This window comes from Tachypleus tridentatus, chromosome 11 (assembly GCF_004210375.1).
Source record: "Tachypleus tridentatus isolate NWPU-2018 chromosome 11, ASM421037v1, whole genome shotgun sequence".
In the NCBI taxonomy this organism is placed as follows: Eukaryota; Metazoa; Arthropoda; class Merostomata; order Xiphosura; family Limulidae; genus Tachypleus; species Tachypleus tridentatus.
The window spans coordinates 64,289,183-64,304,148 of NC_134835.1; the positions used below are offsets into that span (position 1 = coordinate 64,289,183).

The 14,966-nt window shown below is 30.4% G+C and overlaps 2 protein-coding genes across 7 annotated transcripts in view; one reads left to right on the top strand and one right to left on the bottom strand.

Moving 5' to 3' along the window:
• Positions 1 to 2,837, top strand: part of CSN6 (COP9 signalosome subunit 6) — a 20,501-nt gene extending 17,664 nt beyond the window's left edge. The window contains exon 9 of the mRNA XM_076467586.1: positions 2,500 to 2,837. Coding sequence (XP_076323701.1) covers positions 2,500 to 2,571 — 72 coding nt within the window. The 3' untranslated portion in view covers positions 2,572 to 2,837. The remainder of the gene's footprint in view (positions 1 to 2,499) is intronic.
• Positions 2 to 14,447, bottom strand: LOC143232320 (uncharacterized). 6 transcript variants are annotated; one of them, XM_076467592.1, is made up of 4 exons: positions 14,319 to 14,447; positions 12,815 to 13,111; positions 7,400 to 7,488; positions 2 to 6,796 (listed from the first exon to the last, which is right to left on the bottom strand). In XM_076467592.1, the coding sequence occupies exons 1-3, from the start codon at positions 14,430 to 14,432 to the stop codon at positions 7,423 to 7,425; spliced, it is 477 nt and encodes a 158-aa protein (XP_076323707.1). In that variant the 5' UTR covers positions 14,433 to 14,447; the 3' UTR covers positions 2 to 6,796; positions 7,400 to 7,422. The 6 variants fall into 6 exon arrangements, with proteins under 6 accessions (XP_076323707.1, XP_076323710.1, XP_076323709.1 ...); XM_076467595.1 differs by having other exon boundaries at positions 7,400 to 7,610; XM_076467594.1 differs by having other exon boundaries at positions 12,811 to 13,111.
• Positions 14,448 to 14,966: the final 519 nt, after the last annotated feature.

Consider the following 14,966-nt stretch of genomic DNA (forward strand, 5'->3'; position numbering starts at 1 on the left):
GTTTTTGCTATGTCATAGTAAAGACTTTTTGTGTGCTAGCTTTTTTCTTGTTCTATTGGTGTGCTTATGAGATAAAATAGTTAAGTTGAAAAAAACAACCTACAATGCACAAATCATAACTAACTAAAGTTGCTTGACATTTTTACACCACTGCCACTGTTTCAAACAAAAGTGGTAGGAATTAATCCTATAGCAGAGCTCTAGATTTTGGAGCTGGTGAACAGGTAAGAATCTGTTTGATGCCATCAAGTTTGCCCACATTTTTAGCTGTAGGTGCCTTACAAGAGTGACAGTCAATCTCATAACAAAGATGCTATTGACCAGGAATATTCTTTCAGTCAGTAATTCAAAATTAAGTGTCAAATATCATAGTTTTATGTTTTTATGTATTAATAGAAATATATTTGAGGTAATTGTCATATAAATATTTAAGGATATGTTATAAAAGACATGGCAAGAAGTTTGATATTGCTTTGATTAAAGTGTTTCAGTTTTAATACATTTCTGTAAAACTTTGACAACACTATCTACTGGACCATCATTTACTGTACATGTCACAAAGTTTTAGTGTCTTACATTCAAAATTTTGTTATACAACTTTTTGTTTGTTATACCATTTAGCATATCATGAAAATGTAGCTAATAATCCTTATTTTAATAGTGTATAAGTTTTAATTTTATAAGGCAGTATTTAAAAAATGCTGAATTTCTCCTAGTGTGAGAAAGGTGACACATTTTCTGTAGGCAATTCATCTTCTCTTTTTTATTCACCACCTCCCCAAAAAGTACGAAATTCAATGTATATTGCTCACTATCAATTTTATAATCATCAGTGTTTATACAAAGCATTATTTTTATAGTTTTCAAATTTGTTTGGTTACAGAGCCATCAAATAGAAAATTAGACCCCTCTTGTCACACCTACTTGTTACATCCTCTCTTTCAGGATTTGTTAATAGTTCAATCATTTGTTTAGTTCTATTTACCTGTAACTAATAGAAACCTAAGGTTTTTCATCTATCAAAGGATGTGTTAGGTCATTTCATATGAAATGGCTGACTTTCACTTAGTTGAAGAGTGGCTGTCGTTAGGATAAGTTGGATACAGTAATTTTGACTGTATGCTATTCAGTATAGAAGAGAGTGCTGTGCTTTTCATTTATCTGTCATGCAAGTTGTATATTAATTGTTTTTGTGTTTATTTGGAACCCTATACAAGACAATGTCTTCAAAAGAATCGAGATTACTTCTTTTTTGTATAAATTCAAATTGGGAAAAAAAATGAAGCTGAGGCTACTAAAAACATCAATTTGGCATTTGGACAAGGGACTACTTATCAACAGACTATTCAGTGTTAGTTCCAGAAATTTCATTCTTGTGATATTAACTTGGAGAATGAATCCTGAGGAAGGCCTCAATCTATTATAAATAAGAAAGATTAGGAGCTATTGTGAAAGCTAACCCACAAGTGAAAGTTCAGGCACTTGCAGCAGACTTGGAAGTTTCCAGTGGAACTGTTTCTTGTCACCTGGCTGCAATCAGAAAGGTTAAAAAATAGGACAACTGGGTACCTCACAAATTGATGGAATGGCAGAAACTGGTTAGGAACAAGAGAGAATCGTTCTTGAACCATATTGTTACCTACAACAAATGGATCCTATACGACAACCAGAAGAGATCAGGACAATTGTTTGATGCAGGTTTTGTTCTTTGGTGCATTATTTAATTACATAAAAATTATTGTATTCATTACACCCATTAGTATAAAAAGAAGTAAGGTTAATTATAATGACAATTGACAACAAAAATCGAAGAAGATATGGGTAAATACGTTATTCCTTGTTTTTCATGTTTATTTGTTGTTATTATAAAAATAACTAAAATGTAAAAATATGGATATCTTTAGGTTAGATTATGTAAAATAAATAATAAAAATATTTCATGAGACATGGACACAAGCAGTTCATGAATATAATGTACTTTGATATTGTAACGTGAGATGCACATTTCCCAAGTTATTTACTACTTATAATGACACAAATAGCAGTTACATATGGTTCAAAGGGCAATAAAACAAAATTTAATTACAAATAGATGTATACTGTTATGAGTTTATAACTATTGTAGATAAACAAATGTAGTTTCATGTTATATTTGATGTCATTCTAGAAAGAAAAGAGGGTAATTTAGATGTTTTTGGTGGTTACAAAGTCGGTCAAATTGAACAACATTGTATAGAGTTATGATACAGAAAATGAAGTTTTACTGGAAACAATCACTTGATGTATTTAGGAAGGTCAAGAATGTGTAGATAAAATATTTACATCATGTTTTGATTCCATATTTTTATCATTTATTATAAAGTTTGTATTTTATGAAAAGCTGCTTAAGCTGTTTGTAACAGCATTTAAAAACTGTTAGATTTATGTTCATAATCAAATTCTCTTAGGAACATGTTTTTATAGAATGGTCTTTATTTAAAGCTATATTCTTTTTTGCAGTTTGTTAACAAATTCAACATTCTCTACGACAGACAAGGAATGGGCCGTAGAATGAGAGGATTATTTTTTTAAGAACCTTAAATCATCAGTAAAATAGTTCTTGTGAAATATCTGGACATCTTTTAATTTAAACTCTTATCTTTACAATGGAGAACTACTGTGAAAAACATCAACAACAAAATAAAACTATTTAAATTTCCATAGTGTGTTATAGTTACATTTTGGCTAAAAATGCATTTAAACAAGTGTAAGCTTGTGCTATACATTTCCTGAATAAATAATATAGTTAAAACTATGATGTGAATAAACCAGGCTATAAAAGCAGGCCTTTTTTCTTATCCTTTCTACTTGGTGTCTATTATTTTTTGAATTCTAAATGAACATCTTTGTGTATAATGTCTAACAGCACAAAGAACTATCAATTACTCAAATTGTCTCAAACAATAGTTTTGGTTAATTAACTGTAGTTAAGCTTTTACTTAAAATTGTAAATCTTGTTTTTTTTCTCTGTTTGGGTATGTAAACCTTTAAGTCTCAAATTCAAATAAATGTTTTGCAACACAGTAAACCTTTTATCAGGTAATAAGATATTTTGATCTAAATATACTGAAGCCTATATTTTAGGAAACCCTTTAAAACAGTGACTTACAATTCAATAAGCAGGATATGAAAACTGCTCTATTTACATACTGATTACAGAACGTATTTTCATAACTTTGACCGTTTGTGACAGAGAAGGTGAACTAAATGACAAACTATCCAAAATGCAATGAGAAATGTACTGTAATCTCTATTACAAACTTAACTATAATGGCAGAAACACAAGGTTTAAATCCAAGAAAACATGTTAACCTTTTTAAAGCATTAATGGAAATTTCTATGATTTTTGTCTTCAAATGTTAGTATTATTATACTAATTTAATATTTTATACTGTATTCTCAATTATCAAAAGTGGAATAAAACAGAGCTCTTAAGACAATATTTCATACAAATTTCACTTGATGTGATTTGCATTGCTGCACATGTAATTTCATAAATAACATATAAGAAGTGAAAGAAATACATGTAATACCTCTTATAAATTTTCACTTAAACAGTAATTTTACTTATATAATACTATAGGATTTATTCATCTTAAACACTGACTTAACATCAGTTTTTGTTGTCCAGCAACATCAATAATTTAAACCAAGTGTTTATAACTGGATTAAAACTTAATTTTGTTACTATCCTTGTATTTCTAACATAATTGCTTATGCTTATACATTTTCATATGTACCATATACATTAATAACTTTCACCTTAAAAAATTCTGGTACTTTTAAGAATAAAAATTGTTTTATCTCTCTCTCTCTCTCATTATTCTTAAAGTAAGAAATTCAGTGATGCATGAAAAATACACACACTTATGATAATCAGACATAACATTAAGTAACATAAATGGAATGACCTGATTTAAATTCATGTTTCAAGAGAAATTTGTTACTTAGCATACGATCTTACACACTGTCTTACAATACTAAAAGATAGATCAACATGCAGTGAATCAGTAGCATTTAGTTTCAACTTATTGTAATATGTGGTATCAAGTACCTACTTTAACCTCTGGTTATCAAAACATACAAAACTTTTCATTTTGTGGATAGCTTCATTTTCTAGTTCTTGGCAGGGTGATTAAATAAAAGTGAAAAAAATTACTTTTTTTAAAAAATTCTGAATTTATATCCATTGGCTTTTAAGTTCAAAAAGATTAGGTCTTCTTTGGTTTATCTAAGAAACAAATTTGATCTGTTGAATTCCACATAAACTTTCTACCTCATCTGTTTTCTATGCTTTACCCAAATTACTTGAGTAAATGTATTTGTCCTTATTACACAAGTAATTTTTGGTTATAAAATGTTACTTTTAACTTCAGTGCTGAGAAACAGTACACATCTTAATGTTTTTGTAATAAAAAGTACTAAATCTGTGAACTGTTGTTACAAAACTTTGTGCACAAATATACAAGACAAACAAAACTAAACATAAACAAATAGCAAATGCATAACAATCCCAGACATCCTATTGAATAAACTGTAGAAAGTTCTACCAAACATATTATCTAAAGTTTGAAGATACATAAACAGCACACTATAAAAGAAAAATTGAAAGTTACTGATTTCAATCCTCGATAAGGAAGGGCAGAAACGAGGATCATTTCAACATCCTTTCCATATCTGTAATTGACCTAAAGTAATAACTTGTTCCACTTTTTTCACCTTTACAGCTACATTATTGTAAATTTTCTCATATCGGTAGAATATTATGATTATAAAGTTTAATCCAGTGCAACTAGTTCAGTATGTCTGAAACATTAAAGTGAAGTAAAATTGGTGACACAATTATTGGCAAGTTTATGAACTAATACTTTCAACGTGTGTCCCAATTTTGATTCGTTAGTTTTAGTTTCACTTTTAAAAATGCTGATTAATCAGGAGTTCTAGAATATACATTACAAAGCTTAAAAAACATGAATAAATTTCTATATATTTTCATTTCTTACTTTAACATAACAGATTATGTTCAACTAATTCTTACACTTAAATGTTAGATCTTTATGATGAGCATCTGTCAAAGTAACAAGAACACTGAACTTGTGACTTTATAACAACTAACTTGTAAACATGTAGCCAGGTGGTTTTTGTCCAGTTGGTAACAAAGATACACATAACTGTCTAGTAGTGGAAACTAGATGAAAGCTTATATTTGTAAACAGCAAACTGTTTCTTCTGGAAATACAAAACTCTTAATTATTCATAAACTAACAGTGATAAGAGTTTAACCAATATTCAGGAACAACAGACTTAAGAAAACATATTTTAATAATGTTCTATTGTCAGTTTCCATATTATTAAAATATATTTCCACATTAGTGACAGCTGATGAAATGGGGCTATAGATGTAATAAATTACAATCCTGAAAAAAATATTAAAAATCGTCCATGTTTTATCTTTGACATCTTAAGTTACACAACAGTTATGCAAAACTAAATCCACTCTTCCAAAATAATTCTTGTTTTTAAATGCTGAAAGAAATTTAATATTTTACTGTCTTTAATATAAAAAAGAAATTGTTTCTACAATCTTTCAAGATACTGTATAGAATAGTAAAATCAAGTATGTTACAATAATCAAGAGAGAAGTTCTCATTGATGTTTGTGTGCTGGAATCTTGGGAAAGTATTAGAGTCTGAAACCAAATCATCTTTAGCTAGAGCCACAGTCAAAAAAGTTTTCTAAACATTTTGATGCATTATAAGATGAAAATGTTCACAGCTAAAATGTGTGCTACAAGTTTTTTAAACAGCTCTTTCTGAAAAATTATTAAAGTGATTGTACTCCTCAATGTAACGAATATTTTACCTAAAATAACTGTTGAACATTGTTAATATAAAAATGAAAAACAATCCTAATTTTCTTACATAAAATGTGTTAACGAATATGTTAGTCACATAGAAAAGTCAAGAAAAAATCCACTCTACATTTAAGAGAACTTATTAAAATCATCAGAGAAATCTGGAAGATAAACTACTTAATTTACTAAGGTAGAGTATATGTTAAGTTCTTAATGTTATAACCAAGTTTATATTAAAAAGTGCAATGTAATATTTATGCATGACAACTTAAGGTTTCTTCTATTATATTCTTTTTATGTGATATGTGCTACTAAGTTATTTTATAAACTTGATACAACACAAAATACACAAAAGTTTTATTTGAATATTCTCACCAGAAGTTAGTAAGGTAACTGGCATATTCATAAACTTTTAAAAGGGTTATACTGCATGAAATGTATTACTGAAACTTCCATATAAAATTTTCAATCAAATCAGCAGTTAAACATCTATATATACCTGTCTTCTGATATGTACACTATAGAATACTATTCATCATTGACATTTGGGTACAACTGCTTTTGCTACAGTATGGTCACAAAAATTAACAACCCATGAACATGTGCTTGCACGGCAAGGCTTTTTGCATCTAAGAATGGCTCATCCACATTCTCTGAAATACAAGTTACAGCTTCTTTATTCACAAAAATATTCCATAAACCATCAGTTGCTAGCACCATAAACCTAGGCTGAAGGTCAGAGAGATTAAAATTTAGAATATCTGGTTCTGCAGTGATGAGATTGCTCTCCTTCAGAGGGAAATCTCCTAAAGCTGTCGAGGTTGCAAGGATGCCAGCTACTCGCCAAACACCATTAAAAGTAATAAATCCACCAGCTTCTTTTATCCCTTTGTTTTCCTTCAGCTACATAAAATATATATATATATATATATATATTTACACACACACACACATATATATATACAGAGATAGAAAGCAAAGTCAGAACTTAAATTCTAGGACACATAAAAGAGTTCTCAAAAGATATACCACAAAAAAGCAAAACCAATTAGTGTATGAATACTAAAATATAAAGCTTTTCACTTTCTTATGGAACAAACAAGTTCCAGTTATTTAACAGAACAAATTTCTCTGAAGTGATATCTAACATACAAATGAAAAAAAAAAAAAACACCAGTATGATTTGGAAAAAGCAAAAACAAACAAATTTTGCTCAGTACAGGTTTTAGGCGAATATTAATTATTTATATAAATGCTTAAAATAGTTATTGACTATTCTTTCACTTTAGAAATAAAGGCATATTTTAAGCTAAAACTCTGTACCTAATAAAACCACTAATTCAGTTTCAGTGCTGTTTAAATAATTTGTTGACTTAATAGCATGTTATACATTTAAGCTTTAGAAAATCTGGAAAAAAACAAACATATTTAAGTTTTATTTTTATGTTCCACAATTTCAGTTCTTTCTTCCCAAGAAATTTTTCTTAAAGAATCATACATACGTACATCAATAAGGTAGTTAACATCTGCTACAACCACAAAAACTGGGAATATATTCTGGGTGAATCAGTATATTGTATCTCACCTGTTGAAGCCTGTGATCGAAAGAGACAGGTGAATATAATTTCCTTTGTTGTGAGAAATCACTCATTTGAATCACCCACATTTGCAACAATAAGATAGTTATCATAAATCAGAGTCATTAAAACAGTTGTTCCTGAAATATAAAAATATTATAACTTTATAACATCAACATGTTGAAAAATTCAACCCATTAAAGAAATGATTTCTATAATTATGAAAGAGGAACATAAAACTTCATTGTAAACACTGTCTTATATACTACTAATTATAAGGGTTTTTTGTTATGTTTTATGATGGAATGACTCAACTGACAGCTTTTCTTGAATGCATCACCAGTGGTTCATGACATCCTGTCTTTACATATTTAACCTTTGACTGTTGTATGCCACTTGTAGTGCACACTATACTTTAAATAATAATGATCCATTGTTTATGATATTTAATATCTTTTCTTTTTCTCAGACTAATTTTACTGTTTTTTTAGAAGAATTATGAATATTTCACAATTTTATAGTCATCAAAAATGGACATCAGACAAAATAATTCCTACTCTAAGGATTGGGATCGAAAGCCTACAGTGTGTTTTAAGTGTTTCAATGATAAAACATAAATAAAAATTAAAATGAACTTAAATATCAATGATCTGTCCTTTTTTTCCAATTTCATAAAAGACTTTTAAAAAAAACAAGGTATAATTAGTTTTTGCTTCACTAAGTCAGTATGAATTTTTTTTTCCATTTCATTTCTATCACTATTATATTACAGTTTTCATAGGTTTTTCATTTATGAAAGAGATCTCAATTAGTAATTTGTTTTTGTGCATCATTTACTCCCAATAAAAAAATTAATGTTAGTCTTTAGAAGTAATTTTAAAATAAAAAGTAATTTAATCATATAAATTTGTTTTGTTTCAATTGTCGTTTCAACATGGCATTCATGCTCCAAAAAGTAGATGATAATGGGAGGAGTGGCTTTATTATAGTCATCTGTACAAAATAAATATCAAGTTATCCCGTAAATAAAGTCCTAAAATTTAATACAGAAAGTGCATCATCATTTCTGCCTTTGTAGAAGGCTTTAATTACTAAAATATGTAGTAGGATGTGTATAAAAGTATTCAGACAGATAAAAGAAACTTACCCAACTCCACTTTTTCAGATCATAAATCAAATAAACCCTTAAGAAGATGTATGTGTCTTAGGAGCACATTATGCACATAATGCTTTTTGAGTTTAAAAAAGGCAATAGTGCAGCAGAAACTACATGAAACATTCAAGGTATTTACAGTGCTGAGTCTCTCAATGAAAGAAGATGTTGAAGGTGGTTTCACTAGTTCAGATCAGGTGACTACAGCTTAAGTGATGCAACATGTTCAGGTAGTCCTTTTGAGTTTAATGATGACTTGCTGCTGGCTACACTTGATGAATATTATGCTGTAACAGGTAAAGAACTAGCACAGAAGCTCAATTCAACACATTCAACAGTTAACTGTCATCTGCAACAGCTTGGAAAGGTGTCAAAACTTTACTTCACACTTATCAACAGCTAGAGCTCTTGAATGTTGCACTGAAAGAAAAGAGGTCTGCTTTGATCAGTTGTGAAGGTGTTGTGTTACACCATGATAATGCACAGCCCCATACAGCAAGGATCACATCTGCAAAGATTGAAGAGCTAGACTGGGAAAAACTTCCACATTCTCCTTATTCTCCAGACCTTGCCCCATCTGATTATCATCTATTCCAAAGTTTGCAGAACTATCCTGATTGAAAAGAGCTTGGAACAGATGAAGATGTAAAAACTACCCTCTCTACATTCTTTTCCTCCAAACTCCAAGAATTTTATAGAAGTGGCATTCAGAAGCTTGTGAATCGTTGGCAGGAATTAATTAATAATGGAACATACATTATTGATTAAATAACATTAAAAGTGTTTGAAATCCTTTCTCCTTTTTTGAACCTAAAATTGCACATTACTTAAGGAATGACCTGGTACTTTCATATAGGTCTTATGGGTGTTGCATATCATGGGTGACACACACAACCAACAGAAAACATGCAAATGCACCACCAGTGGAGCACAATGCCATAAATGTGTTAATATCCTTCTTTCATTGTTATTACTAGTTGAAGATATCCATTAAAGAAACCTAAACTGTACAAAAGACAGTATTAGATAATGTTCTCCTTCCTTCCTTCTTTTTCTTTAACTAAACACCTAATGACCCCATTAGATGTTAATTGCATACTCTACTTTGTGAAAGGTAATAATTGTTCCATTTTACTGATGAAGTACGTGAGCCAGAATTCTATAAAAGAGTTAAAATGGCACCTATTTCAAGGTGTTTTTTTTCAATATAGCCTTTATTAGGCAAAATCCTAAAACAAAATAAGTCACATACACTGTCGGACATTCTCTATCTACCACATAAAACAATTATGGTAATCAAGCCAACAAACACACACACATATAATGAATAATCCTTGTAGCAAATTATTATCAAACAAAATGTGTTTTCTTAACACAGCCAAGGAATTTGAAGAAGAGAGAAACAAGTTTTTGAAGTACATATACAACATAATTATTATTGTCAGATTACTTGAAAAAGACATGTGGTGAAAGGTCATGAAAACCAGAAGTAATTAAAATGTTTTACATATTAGTTTTCTAGAACATTAGTTCTAAACTGCTGGTTACAAGAGTCATGACATTTCAATGTCTCCACACACACATGAATAGTGTATGTGTATTTATATTTATTTACATTCAAGTACACAAAAAAAGGGGAACAAAATATGAAAACTACATACAAGCATTTGTATAACTCAGTTGCAGCACATATGCTAACCACCCAACTGCCTCTACAGTTACTGCTAAATATGTTGATTTGGTACCCTGTGACTGGGTGCAATCCAACCAATCGGCGAGTATCACATTAGTTTAACCACTATTTTAACAATAACCAACAAGCTTGTTTATTTAAGAAGGTATGGCCTACATCATGGAAATACTTCATGATGAGTGTGTTTCAGCTACTGTTTTGAATGGTAAAAGTTATTCTAAATGACAGATTGTGAAATCAAACTGCATGTCACAGTGAATGCCGTATTCAAAAAGCTTCACAGGTGCAGGAAATTAATGCTATCCATAACAAACCCAGTCAAGGAAGTTCAAACCTAACTCTAACTTCCAACTTTCCAATAACCTGATTTCAAGTGCAGGTATTTAATTACCCTGGAGTGTGTAAGAAACAGAAATAAAACAGTGAGATAAGCAAGCAGGCTTGACAGAGGAAGATGTTTACCAATGACTCCACATGTTGAAGAATTAGTAAGTATTAATACACACATATCAGAGAAGTAGAGAGAGATTCTAATACATTATGCCATTCCATTAAGAACACTCATGAGGGATCAGATGTTTGTGTTTCAGTAATAATTCTAATCATACGGTAAATCTGGATAAAGCCTACCAGGAGAGAAAACAAACACTGGAATACTAGAACTCTTGCCTTGGCCTTTGCCCCAGTTTCAGATGTGTACAGAAACAAATGGGATCATGAAGCAATTAAGCAACTTGTGAAATGGTGTGGCATCTACACCTTATTTGAAGGAGCATTTCATACAATTTTACAATACATTCTCTCTAGGAGCACAAAGGGTTTACACATCAAATACTAATGTATGAAGTTACATATCTGTATCTTGTTGTCATGGTTCAGCCTATTGTACGTTTGTAGAACTGAACTTCTATGCTTATATATTAAGAGAACCTTTCTCATGAAATACACTGTTTCATCAATGTGTCCATATTCATTTTTTACTACTGTATATGTGCCATCTCTGTGACTGTTGGACAATCCCAGAGAAACAACTGAAGCCATAACTTCAGTATAGCACCTTAACTACCACTGAAGAACATTACTATCAAAATTCTTGCACAACATATAGTATTACAGCTATATCTTCCATAGACATAGCAAGTGTTATTTCCAGAGAATGACAAAAGTGCAAAGGTAGCTAAAATGAAATCAAATTAATGACTTTCTTCACTATAATAGCACATACTTAGAAATTACATATAAATTTAGAATAATATTAACACAAGAAAGTAGAAACTTGTGGTATGTTTAAACCACAGATGTGCATAAGATATGTTTTGAAACTGCCTAAAGTGCAGGAGCTTCAGGAGGATTCACCGAAGTGGCAACTACATTCTTTAGCCTTTATAGCCCCTAGGTAATTTTTGTCACCTACATCTTGGTATAACAATGCCAACAGCTTATACATTACACTATTTTCTAGATTCTCAGGGAGGATTAGTTATAGAATGCTTGTTTGTCAATGATTTTGATAAAATAAGTGTCTCAATTTACCTCTCTGTTGTGTAAATTGCTCCAACTACAGGGTGTTCAGAAAGTCACTGTGCACTTATATATTTATTAACAGACGTGTTTCAATATAAAATACAGGACGTAAATATGAATGACAGTTATAAACAATGTTGAAAGTGATCCCCGTTAGCATCAATACAGGCCTGGATCCTTCTTATTTTGTTTCTAAACACTGCTATCAGTTGCTGGCTTCAAATAGACTGAATAAAATATGATTACAAAACTGCACAGTGACTTTTCAAACACACTGTATTTCTAAGGCACTGCTATCTCAATTTCTCCCGAACTAGAAGCAGTAATTAATTTCAAAAGTTTTATTCAACATTTATTCAACATTTCTAGCTGCCACTCTTAAAATATTGCTTACACATACCAAAATAACTGAAAAAATTTTATTCTCATTCATATAATACCTTTTTAGTTTTTTTAAAAATAAGTGATCCCAGCTTACAGTTACTTTTTTAAAAAATAACACCAATGATTCTGCTGAAAAATTTTAAATGACAGCCAAATCATTTCTCCACAGCAATGTTTTTATCATTATCATGTATGCAAAACAGAACTATTCTACCTCCATACACCAGGTGTACAACTTTTAAATCTGTTGTAGCTGAATTTCATTTGTTCACATACTTGTTCATTGACTATAACTAACCATGTTTGCCTGAATTAAAGAAATACTTAAAAAAGAATTCAGGTTTTCAAGAATGTTGGTATCACCAAGACTATAGACATAAAGAAAGATGATACCAGAAACTTTAAGGGACCTATACTTCATTTTTTCCCAATCTGATTATTTACACACATCATTACTCTATACTTTATGCTAAAAAGCCATTTTTAAACTATTCATTTATTCAAAACATGTGAAACTCTATATTCATAGAAGTTAAGAAGACCTAAGCTCACTTAAAGTTCACTACCAATAAAAATACACTTTTACCTGCCACACTTCTTGCTGCTTTGGCACGAGTAAGAAGTTGTTTGTCAACTGAAAGTATTTCTTCAGTTATTAGACGGGTGAATAAGCTTGTTACAGAAATAGTTGAAACTGGAAGTGAAGAATGTTGTTTCTCACTGTCTTTCTCCTCTTCTTTATCCTCACCATCATCCTTCACAGTAGTTTTCTCTATTCTCTCTGTCAGAAACTGGTTGATTTTGGAAATGCCTGGCTGTTGCAGAACATTCTGTAGTTTAGGTGGTAGATTGTTGAAGAGGTTCTCTTTTACAAACTCTGCAGCAGGCTGAACAAGTAAACATTTTTATTTATAACAGTATACACATATTAAATATGACCTAAACCATACACATTCCATAGTATCAAACATGTAAAATGAGTCTGACTAAAGCAAATTCAACAAGCAACAACAACAACAACACAGAAATAGGTCATTATAACAAAGTTTTAAGTTCTAAGTGAAAAGATTTTTCTACATTCTATGTACAAGATAAAATTTCAAATTGAGAAGTGTAATAAAAGTAGGATATGGAAATTTGCAAATGACGTAATAGTATTTGGTCCTCATATATTGTTCAAAAGTAAAGAATATGAGCATGAAAATAAATGACACAATTCAAATTGTTCCATCAAGGTTGTACTCAACATCCTATTTGTACCTGTAAACCCTACAATTAATGAACTCAGGGCAGTTAGACCAGTTATCTTGTTTCAGTTAAAACATGAAATATGTTTAATGCAAAATATTTTTGTCATCATTGTTTGATTTAATAATTCAAACAACACCTATTTACATGTATGCTGCTGACACAGAATATTTGAATATGAAGTTATTAAACTTGTATCTTTCATGTGCTGTATAGATGACAATTATTTTCATCATTAAACTTAGCTCGCATAATAAGCACATAATAGCCTGCATAATTATATACCCGTAACTGTTATTGCATTTCATAGTATGTCTTTGTGGGGAAGAAAATAACAATAAAAAATGGATAATTAAAGTTAATCCACAGTTACTAATTATATACATAGACGATTCTGTTAATGAGAATATACTGAAAAACTCTAAAATGTCCTGAGAAATTTCATTACAAAATGAAATGATTTAAGAGTTCTGGCAGAAACCTGTAGAAGATAGTACAGCTTTAACCAAACTGTAAACATCATCATTTAACAGGTTTATGTAATAGGATAATTGTAATAGTTATGCAGTGAGATATCATATGAAATGCATACTAGCAGCATAAACAAAACTGAAGTATCAAATAAAGCCCATTCAAAAACTAGATAACAAGCAGATGACCATCTAGATAGTTATGAATATGAGAATGGGATAATCATTGCTACACAACAACTGTTCAAAACAGAATATTTTTTTTACGTTGTTAATAAAACTGAAGGCTAGATTTCTAAGTTGCTCCTAATTATAAAGCCAATATTTAAATTCCTGGCAGGCATTAAAGCAATATGAAATGTAAAACACAACGAACTTCGAAAATTATAGATGGATTTAGCTGTATCAGTGTCCAATCCAAATGGAGATAAGTGAAATGTTCATAAAAATGATTTACATTAAAATTCCAGCTAAAATACTCCAGAGACATCTGGACACTCTTGGAACAATGTTTTTTTTTGTTGTTTTTTTATTAAATGGACACATACTATATCATTCTTCAACAAACTGCCAGGAAAGTACCATGCTACTATATATGCTTTAGCCAGAGTAATTACTCAACGTTTTCGTTTAACTCATTTTTTTATACCAACGTGCACCATCACATTCCTTAACCTCACAGGAAATTCTGATTCTTGCTGATGATGTGCGTATGTGTAACATGTATGTAAATACTTGATAAATTTACGGTCCCGAATAACTGGGTATTGCCACTCATTGTTTTTAGAATTCATGTTAATACAAGTTTAGTGGACTTGTTGTTAGTTGCTATTAAAAAATTATTATACATTTTCAATGCATAACTTCTCTCTCTAAGTTACGGTTTTAATACACTTTCCATAACGTCTTTGAAACTTTCACAAGTGCGTAGTGGTTACGTTTATTTTCCAGAGAAGATCAACAATCCAACTACCAACTTTGTGTACGAAGTAAAAATACATAATATTTCAATTTACTATACAAA